Genomic DNA, 18,550 nt, shown 5'->3' with positions numbered 1-18,550 from the left:
AGATAATCTAGATTTTTGTAAGAACTAAAAAATGAGTGTAAACAGAGGAAAATATTAACTTTTTTCAGTCTGAAATACCTAAGTATTTCCTTTCTGGGACTGACCTCTCAGCCAATGTAAGACATTTAAGCTGTGCTTTTCTTCTTGCAAATACTGGAAGATAGTTCAGATTCATCAACAAGGTTCTGGAGCTTGGTTACAACCCTTCTATCCTCATACCAAGTTCTTATTAGTAGATTACATTTAGTAATACCTAACTGTGTTAGATACATACATGGGACTTGAAACGACCAGGGTGTAGATTACTGGAAAACTTTTCTTCAAGTGGGACAGAGAGGAATCCCTGAACCAAAGTCATCAGGTAACAAGTTTTCCATTCTGGATCCTGACGTTTCCTCTGTCTGAGACTTGTGATGTGGCAAGCAGAAAGGAAAAGTTAGTAGGAGGGAGAAATAGCTACGATAGAAGGGAGAATTTCCCCTGTCCCTAAAAATAATAACCGATTCTGAGACCATGACTTGGAGTACCTTCCTGCTGAAGGATGCTTCCACAGAGGAGCAAAGGTCAACCTTCTAGACCTTTATCAACATATGCTGATGTGGCAGATCATGTGGCAGCCATACAGATTTCCACTGTAGTGGACGATGCTCTTTCTGCCTAAGAACCTGTGTTGAGCGGTCTCTCATCCCTTCTGGACTGGTTTTTTTGCAGTTGAATAAGAATCTAGACATTTTCCTGAAATGGTCATTTTTACTAAGATATATTTTAACAGTACTTCTCATATCTACTACATGCCATACTTGGGTGTTGAGAACTGGGCAAATCAAGAAAGGATGATTTCCTATGAAGTATGAAGGAAACTTGACCTGGAAATGAATGATTCTGGGATTCAAGGACAACTTTGTCCTTTGCTGAAGACACAATAAGTTTCAAATTTTGTAAGAACAGAGATTTCAAAAACTCTTCTTGCTGACATGATTGTGATCAGGAAGCAGGTCTCTGCCTTCCTCCTCACCACACCACACACAAAGGGGAGTTAGATACCATCAGGTTGAATGGATGGGTCATGACGACTTGTAGAATTGTTAGCAGAGTCCAGATAGGGAAGAAAGGTTTACCCATTGGTTTGGATACACGTTGCCATAAGGAACCTTGACCCCACCAGGCAACCTACAAGACACTACATGAGCCTGTGTTTGACATTGCATCTTGTGTTTCAACTTTAAACAATGATGGGAAGTCTTAGACTTAGGGAAGAAATCCAGAAAAACTGTAAGGTCTGGTTTCCTACATTCGATCCTTCTATTTTAACAGGAGAATTTTGTCCTTGTGAATGCTAAGAGCATAAAAGGCTTGTGGTGAGACTAGGAGTATCCTGTCTTGTTTAAGATTTGCCAGTCAATAGCCAGGCCATCAGGCTCAGGTATTCTGAAATGTGATATAGGGATTAGTCCTGGGATAGGAGTTCCTTCCTGGAAAGATGGAGTGATTTTAGCAACGTCTCTACTTAGGTCCATGTACAATGGCCTTCTTGCCAATTTGGTTTGAAAAAAAAAAAGAAAAAAAAAAACCCCTGATCAATGTTTCTTCCTTTATCATCTCTTGAATTACTCCCAGTAGCTGAAGTAGGGGAAATGGGCGTGAAGAGTAGCAGAAGAAGGGGAGTCAGGGAGAATTTGGGGTTTATCTTGATAATTTCTTGAGTGGTGAGGATAGTCCAATTTGCTGAGTCCCAAGAGCTGAACAGGTTGAACCAGTTTTTGTGGAAGTGACTCCAGCAGAGTGTCCTCTGGTATGGGAGTAGGAGGGAGGGTGGATGCAGGAGCACAAACAAACAGCTCAGACTGAGACCCCCTTCCCTGGAAGGGTTAAGGGATAGGAGCATTCATGGAAGCATCCCTTTCTGTGGCTCCTGACAGAGTGAGATTTATAGATTCTAAGGCCACAGGGGATCATTGTGATCAGGTAGTCTGACCTCCTATATAACACAGGACCATACAACTTCCCCCAAATAATTCCTAGAGCATCTCTTTTCCTTGCAAAAGGAACATCACCCCATTTAATCTGAAAACATTCAGCAGCTGGTCTAATTCAGGGAGCAAATACCCAGAAATTTCAGTCCCCCAAAGGAAAGGAGAGAATGGAGGTGGTAGTGGGGAATGTCCTCACTGCTGCTCCAAAAATCAGCTTTAAAAGCCAGGACTGCAGTGGATAAGACAGAAGTCCTTGTGCTACCAGAGTCACAGAATCTGACATACATAGGGGTTTAAACGTCTGCTGAGTGTTCTATCTTAACAGCGTTCCAGACCTTGTATAAAAGAGAAAGCATGTGGACAAGACTGAACTGCTTCTGTAATTTGCCAGAACTACAGCCCAGCCCAAATGCCTTGACCTAAAGGACAGGTCAGGAATCAGAAAGATAAAACTGATAAAGGACAAACAATAACAAAAAATATCAGAGAAGAATAAAGTAAGTCTGAATTAAACTTTAAGATTTAAAGTCTCCCAAGATCCAGGTGCCAATCAGCATTTGATTATAATCACTCCCCAAACTGAAATTTGACAGACCACATAAAAAGTGCTGAGGTTACTAATACTGTTAAGAATTGTTAGACATTCTTTTAATTTGTAAGCTGAAAGCTCTGATACTGTTACAACTAGCTCTATTCCAGATAGTAGGAATTGACGAAACAGGGGTTTAAATGTCTGCTGAGGGTTCTACGTTAATAGTATTCCAGATCTCAGATAGAAGGTGATAGATAGATAAACAGACATATATAACTTCAGCTAACAATTTAAAAAAGGGGATCCGAAATGAATGCTAACCTGGAAGCAACTTTTTTAAAGAGATAAAGTAGCAAACCAATGATTTTCCAAATGTAATTAAAGAAAGTCTTAGTTCAAATTTAATGTCATAATATGCAAATATACAAACTTGTTCTTCTTGATTCTTTAGAGCAAACATTTATTGAGTGAACAGCCTATTTTAATTAGACATGCAAACCCACTTCCTCTACATTTCATTTCAGTTTGTTTCATAGTTGGACAAATAAGTGATGTGAAAGTATTTTTTTAAAATACTTTACATTAATTTGAGGTTTGCAGACAGCTGATTTATCCTCCAAGTGAAAACCACTCCAAAAGTGACTAATAGTAGAGTTTAAACATGCAAAATCAAGTGGCAGCAACTGGACCTCTAGGCTGATACTACCAAGGATTTATTCTGCCAGCAATACATACACTTAATGGACATAAAAATTAGAAAACTGTATATATGCACACTTAACAAAAAGTGACCCCTACATGCTTAACTCTGCTCCACCCATGAACTGAAACACATGGTAGAAAATTGCTCAATGTTCTGAGATCTCTACAAGATAAAGTGACATGGAATGATACTGGGCCTACATTCTTTGATTCAGCCTTAAATTCATGAAAGCAAGGTACATCAGAACTTTTCCCACAATGCATTCATTTTATTACTGTACAAAAAAAAACAACCTTCCATGAAGTTAGCATGGCAGCCTTACTAAGTTTGTATTAACCACTTTTGTCACACTCATTCATACAGGTGGATACATATCTTTGTAATCTGGAGATTAACACGATTTCAGTCTAGCACGAGACACCAATAAGGTCCAGACCACCCAGCAGAGCAGAAACTGTGAATGGCTTCTGCTATTGCACTCCCGCTTCAGTGAACTTTCTACCATAAAGTGTCAGCAGGCTAGGTTCCACTAGTGGGAATTAATTTGGCTCTGAAATATTTTCTAGTAAGTAATTAGGTATTTATTAGTTAGATGGCTGTAAAGAAACAGTAGCTAACAAGATAAAAGGATACTGCAAACAAATAATTTATTGCATAGTTAGAAGTGGCTAACCACCAGTCAGCTCACACTTGGGAGCAATTACTCATACTAGTCACTAGTTTAAATTTATTCTTTAACAAAATGCAGTTAAGTTATGATCCATCATATGTTCCGGGCTGTAGTTAAATTGCAAGTTTGGAATTATTTTCCTCCCCCCATGATTTTGTGGGTGTTTTTGGAAGGGATTTGTGCACTGTGTATGTGGGAAATGACAAATCCTTATTCTAGCGGCAAGAACAGGTGCTCCTATAATGCAGCTTATTACTATAGTCCATTATTAGGCATTTACAATCCAATCATATCCAGTGTTATAATGCTTCCTTTAAGTTTACTGTATAACATGATGAATAAAGAGACGTTTAGGACTGACTATTTCATAAACAAAAAATTAAACTGTTCCAATTCAGAATCTCTCATATAAACAGATGCTATGCCATAAATGTCTTTATTTTGGGTAGCTTTATAGGGATGACATCTGTTTGACATGATGGCATCTGTACTGCCATAATTTGATTGCAAATTGTTTTTGAAATAATTTAAGATTTCCAAAATATAATTTAATGAAAGTTTAAAAGGAAAAACGTTTTCACTTAAATCATATTACCAACTTTAATTTGGGGTAAAAATCCATCTAAAATGAATGACTAAAACATTTTACATAAGGTAAAAATGAGTAAAAATTATTAAAACATTTAGAGTAAATTTAAGTCAGGCCCAGCTTCCTGAATAGGAGTTTCCCCTAGCAGAGGAATTACAAGATCAAGTCCTTAATTTGCAAGAATTGCAAAAAAAAATTTTTTTTTTTTTTTTAAAGAGCAAGATTTTCACAGATGACTAGCAGTTTTGGTTCTCTCAATTTTTGGATCTTCAACAGAAACACCTTAAATGGGGCCAGATTTTCTAGAAGAGCTGCTCAGCACCTTCTGAAAATCAGGCCCCTTTCACGTGTTTCAAGTTGGGTACCCAAAAACTGAGGCACCCAAAATCTTTAGTCACTTCTAAAAATCTTGGATTAAACAATTGCAAGCATTGACAATGGTGATAATCACAGCTGTGCAAACATCTATAACAAAAGCAAAACCAGCAACACTTATGTTCCATCACTTCTACAAAAATGCTCATGTTATTTCTTTTGAAAAACGCTGGGTGTGCTTGAAGAGTGCTTTTTCTTCTACTAAGGAGCTCTTCCTGCATGCCCATGCCGCATCAAAAAACCAACCAACCAAAACAAAACCCCTACAAAATTCATCTAGCATTTTCTTGAACTTGGGCCTGAAGAAAGTAACAAAACACTAAAGCTCAATCTCCTGGAATTATTATATATATCTAAATCCCGGCTGGCTTCCAGGAGGACAAAAAAGTAGCTAACGGGTAATTTTATTTAGTGCTGGTGAGGTAAATAACTGATTTTTCTGACTTGTATATTTAATGTCAGAACCATTTAATAAGAGCCAGCATGGTCTAGTAGCATAATTATGGGACTGGGTGCCAGGAACTATAGTTCTAACTCTATTCTGACACTTACCACATGGCTCTGGGCAAATTACTAACAGCCCATACTTGCTCACATTAATCAGTACCTTCCTTACTCCATGAGTGTCCCACTGATTTCAATGGGATTACTTTTGTCCTTACAAAACATGAGTAAGGGTGACAGAACTGGGCCCTTAGCCACTTTGTTGTTATACATATTACAACACACCTAGAGGCCCGAACTGAGATCTGGGTCCCATTGTGCTAAGTGCTACACACATTGCAGGAGACGGTTCCTGCTCCAAAGAACTTACAAACTAGATAAAAAAGACCAACAAAGAGTGGTAGAGGAAACAGAATGCTTTATTTATTTATTCCCCCTCATGTAAGCTGGGAAATATTTTTACCTACTGTGCTTAAGTGATATTATGATTAATGCTTGCAAATAAAAATACAATAAAATAATTTTGAAGTATGACATTCAAGAGCGTGTCCATGTGAGTATGCTTATTTGATGTTCCACAACTCTAAGTTATTTGAAAGTCAATTAAAAAAAAAAAACTTTTCTACATCCACTATGTATTTTTCTAAAAATATTTCTTAAAACCCAAAGGACATTAGTTCATAAAGGACTGTCCACGGCAATTGATATTTTAAAAAAGAAGTGATCTGAGTTATCTCAGTGCACATACATAGAAATATCTCCACTGGTTAAAGACACTGCTTGTCAAATGCTGAAAGGGTATGTCAAAACCATGCCTTCTGAAAACCCCACACACATTTAGGCTGAGAGTAAGCATAACAATTTTCTGCCTAAATGGAAGTTTTGAGAAACATAAGCTCATAATACAACACACCAGTAGCAACACTATAAATTTTACTCTTTACTGGTATCTTATGTAAAAATATATACAGTACCTTCTCTTTCATCTGCCTCACTGGAAACTATTAGTTTGTTAGATGTTGCTGTTGAGAGCAGATCTGGAAGACTATGTTGCTCTCTCTCATGATTTCGCAGCTGGCTCTGTTAAAAACAAAAAAACCAAAATCACCTTTCCCTACAATATTTGAGTATAGACTCTGTAAATACACAGTGGTCACTTCATGTTGCACTAACTTGCAAAGCTATTGTTTACATTTATACATTAGCTCATATGTATTTGCAGAATGCCTCAGTTAATTGACTAACTGTACTACATATAAAATGCAAAATATGGTACTAAGATGACAATTGAATGAATGAAATGCTTTTGACTGTTTTAAAGAGTAGACATTAGATATTTGACAAAGATATTAAATAGCAACAAGTTTTTTTTAAAAAGCAAAATCGATCATTAGAAAAAAGTGACCTGTTGAAGTAACTTCCTGGTCTTCTAAATGTAAAATAATTTTAAGATTAAACTTTTCTTCACATTCAGATATAATATAGTAATATACTGAAACTCTCAAAGAATAATAAAATTCTAATAGGAAGAATTTCTTCTCGATGAAGTGAGGGGGATGGGGATAGGAGGGAAATAGGAGAAAAGAGGACTGGGTAGCTCAGGTTACTGGTAATAGGATAGAGAAGCAATCAGTTCTAATTCACAGGTTCAAATATGGACCAGGTCAGTAGTGCCTATGTTTTCTGGTGATTATCCAGTTGCTTAGATGAAAGATGTCATTCCAGTTTCTACTGGCCATGACAAAAATTCTCAGCTATGGAGGTGACATACTTTAATCTAACTGTTGTCCTCCCAAATTAGAATTGAACAGGACAAGTGGGCAAGTTTGCACTGCAATTGCCTGTGCTGGTCCCAATTGTGTGAATGACTGAAAGACTACAGTTCCAGTGCTACTGATATCTTTTCATAAGCACTAAATTCACATATAAATGCATCATCCTGCAACACTAATGTGCTAAATAGAGAGGCTAAAACTGTGACCGTGTCACAGTATTCAGCTCTGGAGTGTAATTTTTCAGATTTGGTCCTCTGCATAACATCTGTTCCATGAGGCAGCGATGAGAAACTATAGAAAGAGAAAAAGAAATTTTCGTCTCTCAGCTGATTTTTCTGGGCTAAAGTTTCTAGAACAGCGGTTCTCAAACTGTGGGTCGGGACCCAAAAGTGGGTGGCGACCCTATTTTAATGGGGTCGCCAGGGCTGGCTTAGACTTGCTGGGGCCTGGGGCCAAAGCCTGAGCCCCACCACCCAGGGCCGAAGCCCAACAGCTTCAGTCCTGGGCGGCAGGGCTCAGGTTCCCCCCTGAGTGAGGGTGAAGCCCTTGGGTTTGGCTCTCCCCCATCTTCCCTCTCCCCCGCCTGGGGCAGCAGGGCTCAGGTGAGTTCAGTCTCCACTCCTGGGGTCATGTAGTAATTGTTGTTGTCAGAACGGGGTTGTGGTGCAATGAAGTTTGAGAAACCCTGTTTTAGAAGAACACTCTCTGGTTTTGCACCCACTCCCAATGAGGGGTCATGTTTGAGTCCCCTTTGAAGGTCTGATCTATTAGGTTATCTAGACCAGGGGTGGCCAACCTGTGGCTCTGGAGCCACATGCGGCTCTTCAGAAGTTAATATGCGGCTCCTTGTATAGGCACCGACTCCGGGGCTGGAGCTACAGGCACCAACTTTCCAATGTGCTGGGAGGTGCTCACTGCTCAACCCCTGGCTCTAACATGGGCCCTGCCCCCATTCTACCCCTTCCCACCCCTCCCCTCAGCCTGCAGTGCCCTTGCTCCTCGCCCCTTCCCCTCAGAGCCTCCTGCATGCCGCGAAACAGCTGATCAGGAGGTGCGGGGAGGGAGGGGGAGGTGCAGATCGGCAGGGCTGCTGGTGGGTGGGAGGCGCTGAGAGCGGGGTGGGGGCTGCTGGCGTATTACTGTGGCTCTTTGGCAATGTACATTGGTAAATTCTGGCTCCTTCTCAGGCTCAGGTTGGCCACCCCGATCTAGACTATCCCCTCCTAATGCTTCCATTCCCTCCTGTTATTGCTACAGGTTAACAGGCCAGAAGTAGTGCATTAATTGGTCACTATGATGACTCTCAGTGAAAATGTAATATTTTTCACAAAGAAACAGAGGACGCATAAAAGTAAATAACTTGAGGTTGCAAGACATGTTGCAAGAACACAGTAGTACAAGAGTAATTCTAATAGTCTCCATTTGTAATGACATTTGAGCCAAGGTGCCATACTTTGATAATTCCTGTGGCTAACTTAGTTTAGTTAAAAGAAAATAATAAAACAGTTAATTAGTAGCAAACTAATTCTAGAAAGATGCAAAGGAAATAACTTCACCTTATAATGAAAGGATTCTTCACATTGCTTGCATTGATACATTCTGGTTTTGCAGTGGTTGATCATGTGGCTTTCTAAATCTTTACTATTGTCAGCTATGTGCTCACAGATAGGACACTGATATGGTTGCCTTTGACGATGGACTCTCAAGTGTTGTTTTATGTAGCCCTTATTGCCACTGCTATAATGGCATAGGCGACAGCGGTATGGTCGATCTACATTGGGTATGTACTCTACCAGGTTACTTCCTGGCATGTTCATGTCATTCACAGGTTGGCATTGTGCGTTGTCCTGTAATTCTTTCAAAATGTCATCATCAGAAGCATTCTGATCTGTCCTCTCTCTCAATTTTTCAATTACTGTGAGCAGTGACATACTAATGCCCATTTTAATTGGTGCTTCTGATAGCTCTGGTTTGTCCTTCTGTAGCTCCATTATTGCACAGTCACTTTGGTTTAAACTAGTTAACCCCTCTGGAGGGTTTTTAAGTGATGATACCATTTTAGAATGGGCTGCACAAGTGCCATCCGTCTGCCTTTGTCCTGTATCTGCATCTAAAGAGTTTACCGCAGTGAAGGCCCTAAAGCTGGATCTTGTTAGTTCTGCAGCTCTGATAGGCATTGTAACAAGAGCTTCTGCAGCTAACGAGTGCAGTCTCAGAGACTCCGAATTTGTTCTTCTTCGCACAGGAGGGGCATTTTCATCAGCTGCTATGCCTTTATTAGAGATTAAATCATTATCTTTCTTCTCAGTATTGCTCCATCCGATTATTACTTCTTCAATTTCATCTGAGTGATAAACTTCACCAGATCCTTCACACACAACCTGGGATTCCTCTGAGATTAATTTTTTCTCAGCTTCAATGTCAGTGTTCATTAGAAAAGGTTTCTGTAAAACAGTTTCTTCAGCACTTGGCAAGCGCTCTACTATTACATTAACATGACCTTTCTTATTTGGGCTACAGTTAATGATTTTCTGTGCTGATGAAAGTAGGCTATCAGTTATCAAATTATCTTGCTCTGTATCTGTATCCGATATGGTTTCCTCTAACAGTTCTCCAGTAGGGGAAAGGGCTGTTGATTGACTTAGAACCTCCTCCTCTTTTACATTTTCTACCACTGGTGGAGATTTACATAACAGTTGCTCAGAACTACAAATCTGGAGTTGAAGAGAATGGTCACTATGGATGTCTGGTTCATTATTTTCTAGAGAGAGAACAATTGTATCCACACTATGAGGCGTATGAGTTACAGTTGCATCTGACAAGCTAGCAGGCTCATTTTCTTCTTCAAATATAGGATAGGAACAATCAACCTCACCTGCATGTTTCCATGCATGGGTTTTCAACATTCTTTGCTGACCACAAGTGTAGCTACAAATTAAGCACCGATACATGCCATACTGCTCATAAGTATACCATTTTCTCCTACCCATTTCAGCTATAGGAGTAGACCGAGTTATGCCTTTACAGTCCAGATGTACTGCCTGATCAGTGCCTGCTTTGACACTTCCTTCCACCGGCCCTTGCAAAGATGAAGTTGAGAGATTTACACACTGTTGCACTTTTGACTGGTTTTTGCCATCATTCTCATGGTGAATTCTGACATGAACTTCAAGTTCTTCTTGATTTTTAGAAGCAAAGTGGCATTCTGAGCACATTAATATCACTTCATTCTGTTGACCATGTTGTTTTATATGTTCTTGTAGTATAGAAAGAGATGGCGATAGAAATTTACATAGGCTACATTGGTAGCATATAACCTTTCTTTTACTTTGTGGAAGACAATTGGTTACATAATCTGCTTGTAGCTCATCAGTCTTTTTAATGCCAATAACAGGCAGCTCCATTGTTTTAGCTGGGATCTCAGAAATTTCTTGTGTTTCAAAAGATGGCGTAGAAGCATTAGGATGGGAACGTTTTTTCCCTATTAAAAGGCATCTCTGTGACTTCTCACTTTCTACTATCTTGCTTAATTTTTCGATAACATGGATTAGAGGATCAGTTTTACATTTTCTATGATCTTCACTGCTTTCCAGTGTTGAGCCAATGACTGTTTCAGAAATCAGTACAGCTTCCTGTTCCCCAATATTTGGCACCAATACTGCAATACTGCTTCCCTCTTCCATAATATCTGAAAAAGTTTTATGAAATGAAACATTAGCTTACTTAACAAGCACAAAGATAGAAATATGTAGTCACTACAGATAAATATTTAACTTCCTAATTCTACTAAAAATGGTAGCCTAAATTCATTAATATTCTAATAATAAAGTCTTCCAGTTTTAGACTATAGAAAATCAGAAATCTGGAAGGCCTTATACACACAGCATTTTGGATACCATGTTACATTTTGACAAAGTATTTGTAGCACCTTTTCATGTTAGCCTACATCTGAATGCCTCCAACTACTGTCTGGAGTGGCAGAGTGAGCTAATGATTTTCACGGGTAAGTTGGCTTGTATTGTTGTGGATATTGTCTATTTCCCCACCATGATCACCACCATCTGAACACTAGAAACCCTACCTAAAGATACTGATTTTAAATGAATTCAGCACATTTAAATTAAAAAAGCAAGTTTCAATCTGGCATGAAGACCTACTCTTTAAATACTAAGGGCATCAAGTACCATTTCTACTGATCAGACGAAGTCTTCTGAAATGAATGTAGGTTTGTAACAAAACACTTCAGAATATAGAACCATTTCATGCTGAAATTTTAGTTACTAAGCATTACCTGCATTAATCATTTAGCTATGGCTTTATTCATTAAGATAGTACAAATGTAAAAAAAGCATATTTCTCAGCACAAGACTAATTTTCTAAGATAGCAAGGCAATATTCGCTGAACTGTAAAGCTCTACTGGTAGTGAGCATTTCTGAACAATCACTTTCTGTGTTGTAAGAATTGTATAGTTCTGGAAACTGAAGGCAATAACTGTTTCCCATTTTACTTCCTTTAAAAAACATTAACCATAAACCACAGACCATAATGTGGTGTGGTCAGAGGTTAAAAAAGTGGCCATATTTAAGCACAAACATGGTTTGAGATTATTGACTGGGGAAAAAAAACCAAAAATGGGAATTTAATGCAGCATCATGTTTATAATATTACACCTAATATGGAGCTGATTCTTTTATTCTCATTATTTTCTCCTGTAATAAAAGTTCTTTAGGCCAAATTAAACCTTCAGTTACACCTGTGAAATTCCAGTATCTTCCAATTAATTACACTCAATACACATCTCTGATGTAAAAGGAGGAAAAGATTGGCTCTAATAGGAATAAAAAAACAGTATAAGTTGAATTTTCTCACTAAAGACAGTAGGCATGATTCTAAGTAAACACAAGGAGCAGGTAATATGGTGACATTTTTGCATAGCTACTTCTTAGAGCAGGACCACACTACAAGTCAGTTGAAGTGTCTTTTAATAAAAGTATCCAATTGTTTGGGGCTTAGAACTTGTCAAACAAGTTACTCATGTAGAAATAGTATTTTTAGTCAATTGCAGAAATTGGATTGAGCTTTTTAGTTTAAGAACAGAACGAACAGCACACAGCACCACAACATTGGGCTCGTATTTAGAACTGGAGAAGATGCTTTTTGTTCATGAGAGACAATAAAAACTGCATCCTGTGCTGAATTAATATGAGGCTGTAGAAACTTATTTGCAGAGGATACAGTTGTTAGAATTAAAAAGAAGCATTTTCAAATTATGTGTACTGAATCTTAAATATTCTATTTACAGATCTCAAATATGAACCAGAGAACTTTTTTTTAATCATATAGCAGAACAATACAAAGGTGAAGATTTTATAATAAAGAATCAGCTTCTATCCCCATGTAGCGTGTAGAAACATTGCTTCAATATAACTGAAAGAGACAAGTAGCTCAATAGTCTGTTCATGCCAGTTCTTCTGATGTAATTCCAGGTACACAAAAGTTCTGCTGTAGGTACTCCTCAGGAAATTGAGAAAAATACCACTCTGGCTCTTCACATATCCAGGGGTGGATAGTTGACATTAAGGGGGGAAGACAATGAGTGATATGCAGATAAGAATCATTAAAGTCTAGTGCAGTAGCACTATAATGGTAAATTGAGAATATTAATTCAAGTAAGATTGGTTTGAAATTGAACCTTTTGCTGCAGTTCACTGTGATACATTAAGAGGGAAATTAAGCCAACCTTAGCATTGGCAACAGTAATGGTTAGTAAAATAAAATAAAAAAAAAAAATTATTTTTGTCCAACACATGGGAAACTAGCTTCCCTTCACAAGCACTTCTCCGCTGTGTTGGGGGCAAAAACACATTTTGCAATTTTTTTTAATACCATTATTGTAGCCAATGCTACAGTTCGCTTGCACATTCCCTTACCTTACATTATAAGAATCTTTCTGAGAAAAAGTCATAGTTAGAGAGTATGGTCTTTTTTGAAAACAAGACTATAGTTTTGTTCCAATATTTTTCCTCAGATTCTGTAGTGGACATATGTATATTTCTTACCTTGCTATATGTTTCTGAGCACATATTGATTTTTATTTGAACTGTCAAAAAGGGAAATACATACAGTACTCTGCACTGCGGTCAATGGTAGTTACACATTACTGCCAATTTATGATTATTAAGGCTTGTAGTAGTACTTCTCTACTTTAAAAGGCTTTACATATATTAATTTGAGGATTATTTAACTCAGATGAAAAGTTTCCTCCATGCTAAATCTTGGATTCTACTATCACAACTCAATTTCCTCTTGCCCTCCTGTCAGTATAGAAGATAAATCCATTTGATTAAATAAATTAAAATAAGTGTGAATTTCACTGCTTGGAGTTTTTTCAAATGATTTCAGTGGGACTACTTCCAGGATTAAAGTTAAGCATGGAGTAAATGTTTGCAGGACCAGAACCTTTGTAGGGTTTGGGGGTTGGTTTTTTTGTTTTGTGTATTTTTTTTTGTAAGCAAGTTTTATTTGAATACAGTTATACAGATGAGCAGTTAAAGAAAAAAAATTAGAGAGAGCAGATTGTCCCAAACCAGAAACTGTTATTGTATTCAGGTACTTGCAATACAAATTTATCTCCCTGACAACAGCTACAAACCTTTTCCTTGAAGTATTTCAAATGTATAGGTCAGTGGCTCTCAAACTTTTGTACTGGTGACCCCTTTCACATAGCAATTGTCTGAGTGCGACCCCCCCTTATAAATTAAAAACACCTTTTTATATATTTAACACCATTATAAATGCTGGAGGCAAAGCAGGGTTTGGGGTGGAGGTTGACAGCTCGCGGCCCCCCATGTAATAACCTCGCGACCCCCTGAGGGGTCCCGACCCCCAGTTTGAGAATCCCTGGTATAGGTCATAACACCAGTCCCTACAGAAATGCTGAGCAGAGACACTTTCCCTTCAGTTTATATTGGCATCTGATTAGTTTATTTAAAATGCAGTTATGGTTTTTCTATTGTAAAAATGCTGAAGTTGAGAGACTCACAAGAGGATGTGGAGAAGAGTTTCTAATTTTCTAAGACACCGCCCTTTCAAAAATAAGACTATTTTTGTCTTTAAGACATTTTATTTAAATAGTAGCATTTTCTAAACCTTTAAGTTCTATAAAGATTTAAGTTCTTATTTACTAGAAGCGTATATGCAGAGTTCAAGCCATGTCAGATATTACAGGAGGATCACAATATCAAATATAATTAAGGTAAGGAAATTTGCAGTGTTACTTCCTTTCATCCATTCATACATAAAGTAATTGAACCTGGCAATGAAGTAAATATTCAGGGTATCACATAAAATGTGAATTATTAAGACAAACCAGAATGATCTTTTCTGTATTATTATCAACATTAGATTTGAAAAATGTTTAAGTAATGAAACCACTCTTAAGTGGATAAAGCTTAATTAAATTAATTCAAAATAACTCATTTTTAAAAGATACAAAAGTTATCTTAAAAACCCAGACTCATTAGATGCCTTAGTAATTACAAAATAATTTAAGGGCTTGAGCCTTCCATCAGATCTATGTATGTAAATTCTTTGCAGAACTCCACTGAAGTGGCAGGACTGCAACAGGAAATGTAGGCTGAAAGTACAGTTATGACGTCTTAGAAAACTTTTATATAGGACAAAAGAACATCATGTGGACAGGTTATGTAACTCAAATTCAGTATCTTCTTGGTAATAGAAATCAATGTGATAATGTATCTGTAGACAGTTACTGTTAAACTGAAAAAATGTCATTTATTCCATCATGAAACAGAATAAGTATGCTTTGCATGTTGTACTTTCATTTTTGATTGTTCAGTTGGCATAGAATGAATTTAGTTTTGTTGAATAACTACAACAAGCACAAATACATCCTTTTCACAAAGCTTGGAAATCACAGAAATGGCTGCCATTACAAGTGTCTTCACTTCAAGTTGCAATAGTAGTGATAATATGAGAATAAAAGTTGATACAATGGCTTGTCTTCCATTCTTTAAAATGTACATTGGATTTTTTTAGTAATACTTATAATCTGAGTAAAGCAATTTCAACAGTGTTTTTAGCATAATATAATGCTTAGATGTTTGTCTCACATTGACCTTAACAGGTGCCACAACTATTAGTGCAGAATAAGCAAATACTATCTATGCATAGTGCAAGATCTATTTCAGAACTCAAAAACACTCTGAGGGATGATGTCAACTTGAAAAACAGTCAATTTCTAAGGGTGAGTTAAAAGTAGTTTTAAGTACTATGCCTTCCCTTAAGTACTCCAGCTAATTTTTCTGGGTTTGCAGTTTGTTTGTTTTATTTCCTATTAGGAAAATATTTTTCTACTTTTATGTGACTGAAGCACAGAAAAAGAAAGGGAAAGTTCCATACAGGAGAAATGATTATTTTACACAACATCACGCTGTCAAACTGAAAGATGATATTTTTCTCTAATCTTTTTCAATTACAGTTATTATAGTGATCTATTATAGTGATCCCTTGGCCCGCGCCGCTTCCCGCAGCCCCCGTTGGCCTGGAGTGGTGAACCGTGGCCATTGGGAGCCGCAATCGGCTGAACCTGCGGACGCGGCAGGTAAACAAACCAGCCCGGCCCACCAGGGTGCTTACCCTGGCGAGCCGCGTGCCAAAGGTTGCCGATCCCTGTTCTACATCTTTGGACAGCTAAAGTTACTATTGCTTACTATATTTACAAGTTTCAGTGGTAGCCATCTTAGTCTGTATCAGCAAAAAAACCAAACAAGCAAACAAACAAAAAAACACGAGGAGTCCTTGTGGTACCTTAGAGACTAACAAATGTATTTGGGCATAAGCTTTCATGGGCTAGAACCCACTTCATCAGCTGTATGAAGTAAAAGATACAGGAGCAAATACATGAAAGGATGTGGGGTGTTTTACCAAGTGTTAAGTCAGTCTAACGAGATAAATCATTTAACAGATAAAGGCCTGAATAAAGACTGGGAGTGGTTGGGTCATTACAAAACCTAAACTTAATTTCCCCAATACTAATTTCTCCCTACTGTTACTCATGCCTTCTTGTCAACTGTCTGTAATGAGCCACTCTCTTACCACTTCAAAAGTTATTTCTCCTCCCTTGGTATCCTGCTGTTAATTGATTTATCTCGTTAGACTAACTTAACACTTGGTAAAGCACCCCACATCCTTTCATGTATTTATACCTGCTCCTGTATCTTTTACTTCATACATCTGATGAAGTGGGTTCTAGCCCACGAAAGCTTATGCTCAAATACATTTGTTAGTCTCTAAGGTGCTACAAGGACTCCTCTTTTTTTATATTTACAAGCTGAGCCTAGAAAGAAAATGTTTTATTCTAGATTCTGTTTTGCAGTGGAGTGATATTGAAGAGACCATTTCCCCCCCCTAAAAACAGCAAAAAAAGTTCAAACTTTAATTACTGCATCAGTAACACTTAGACAAAAGAGAAGGCCCCAATCTTGTAATCAGATCTATTAGTGTGGATCCATACTCTGCATGTAGTCCAGTTAAAGGCAAGTTAATTACTACCTATTTGCAGGATTTGGACCTATGGGAAATTTCTCCAGACTGAAGTAGCGAAATGTACGTGAGTGAAGTGCATATTTCAAAAGGCGTGACTAAGTTAAGGGCATTTGAAATGAAAGTTAGGTCTAGGAAAGGCCAACTATTTCTTTACACAATAATGTAAAGCAAAAGCCATCACAACAGCCTTTACAAATCCCATGAGTAGGAAAACTTTATCATCAGAATTTCACTTTTACCAACTATTGATTTTATTATTTAATTTTCAGAAACCAAAGCTATTGACATAGCAAAAGCCTTGAGACGGATATCAACCCAACAGTTGTGAAAAGTTAGATCTCACAGAGTTACCATACATCCAGGTTTTCCTGGACATTACCTCTTTTTTGAGATTCCATCCTCTGTCTGCATGGATTTTTCAAATAACAGGAAATGTCCTGGATTTTTGCAGAGTAGAGGCTGTAGCTTAAAAAGACCCCTGATTGGTCCACTTCCCAATTGGTCCTACCCCTACACTGGCAGCTGACTGGTCCATTCCTCTACAACAACAGCTGCCAGCTCCTACCCACTCAGCCCCCAGCCCTGGGGAGGGGGGCCCCCTGGGAGATGCTGACTGATGGCTGTTGCTGCTTCCTAAGCTTGTACCAGCTGCCCATCCATCCTGACAGGGAGCAACACTATCCCCCACCTCCAATGAGTACCCCTGCCACAGGTACCCTCTCCAGCTCTCCCCACCCCTTTTTGTCCTCTTTTGGGGAATCTGAAATATGGTAACCCTACATGACAGGCTTCTCAAATCACTCCCTCTCCAAAGGGGAGGGGGGCTGGAGTCAAGCACCCGTTTGGTTTTCTTACTCCTGCATTTCAAAATCACTCACTGGAACTAAGATTAATCAGATTTGGTACACTAAGATTATTGCCTCAACTGCACTTTGGTTTCAGCATCTGGTTGCTCTCTCCTCCCCCGAAGGGGCTGCTGGAACAACCCAAGGCTTGTTTTTCCCCCAAACCCCTATCATGGTGGAAGGAGATGGTAACGTGGGGGTGAGGGGAGGCTATATCTACTCCGCCAGGGACTCTTGCAAACTTTCTCATTTAGCTCATCAACCTTCCTCTCCTACAGTTAAACCTCGTGCAACCGCCTGTCCAGTTTAGTCACCACCACCCCAGTCATTCATGCTGCAAACCCATCTCCGGGATAGGGAGAGAAGAGGCACAAGAAGCCGCCCAGGGCAGCAAACACCGTACAGGCTGCCTGAGGTGTGTGAACCCTAGGTTATGCTAAGGGGAAGGGGCAAGGAGGGTGCTGGACGTTACGTAGGAAGCAAGGGCGTGAATTCAGACCCCAATACGGGGCGCGGGCACCAAGACCCCCCAGGGGCAGCAGGCGGAGGCTGAGGGGGGCGGTGATGACCCCAGTTACACCGCGGGGGCGCTTGGGGAAGAGCGCCCCCGGCCGAGCACCGCCGGCCCTGGCCCCGGAGACGGAGGGGCCTGCGACGTGCCGCAGGAGGTGATAGCGGGGGAGCCCAAAGTCTGAGGGGGGCGGGAGGGTGTTCCAGGATATGCACATGGGCTCCGCTTCCTGGCGCTCTGCTGCCGCCGCCTCTTTCCCTCCCGCGCCGCTTTGCTCACACGGTACCTGCCGGGTCCTCCGCGGGACAGGCCGCTCCCCGCCACGTCGCCTCGCTTCTCTCGGACCGGCGTCGCTTAAGGCTTTTTTTTCCCCCCCTCCCTGGGAACACTGCTTCAAAATGGCGATGATGGAGACGGGATCACGTGACCGTTGAGCCAGATCAGGTGATCGAAGAGTGAAAGTTCCCTGTTTCCTCTCCCTCCTTCCTGTTACCATAGAGACGAGGGCTGGCCCCAGGGTGAACGAAAACCCCAAAGCCTTGCTTACTATAGGGTTACCATACGT

The 18,550-nt window shown here is 39.4% G+C and overlaps 1 protein-coding gene across 2 annotated transcripts in view; it reads right to left on the bottom strand.

Annotated features, from left to right (window-relative positions):
• ZNF507 (zinc finger protein 507) overlaps nucleotides 1-18,337 on the bottom strand; it is a 41,129-nt gene extending 22,792 nt beyond the window's left edge. For both annotated transcript variants that reach the window (XM_026652848.2, XM_026652849.2), the window contains exons 1-3: nucleotides 18,272-18,337; nucleotides 8,618-10,749; nucleotides 6,261-6,366 (exon numbers count right to left, since the gene is read on the bottom strand). In XM_026652848.2, the coding sequence (XP_026508633.1) occupies nucleotides 6,261-6,366; nucleotides 8,618-10,744 (2,233 nt within the window). In that variant the 5' untranslated portion in view covers nucleotides 10,745-10,749; nucleotides 18,272-18,337. The remainder of the gene's footprint in view (nucleotides 1-6,260; nucleotides 6,367-8,617; nucleotides 10,750-18,271) is intronic.
• Nucleotides 18,338-18,550: the final 213 nt, after the last annotated feature.

Source organism: Terrapene carolina, unplaced genomic scaffold (assembly GCF_002925995.2).
Source record: "Terrapene carolina triunguis isolate 2854851 unplaced genomic scaffold, T_m_triunguis-2.0 Scaffold130, whole genome shotgun sequence".
Lineage (NCBI taxonomy): Eukaryota > Metazoa > Chordata > Testudines > Emydidae > Terrapene > Terrapene triunguis.
Note: the sequence above shows the minus strand (reverse complement) of the source record. Positions and strands in the feature narration are given on the sequence as shown.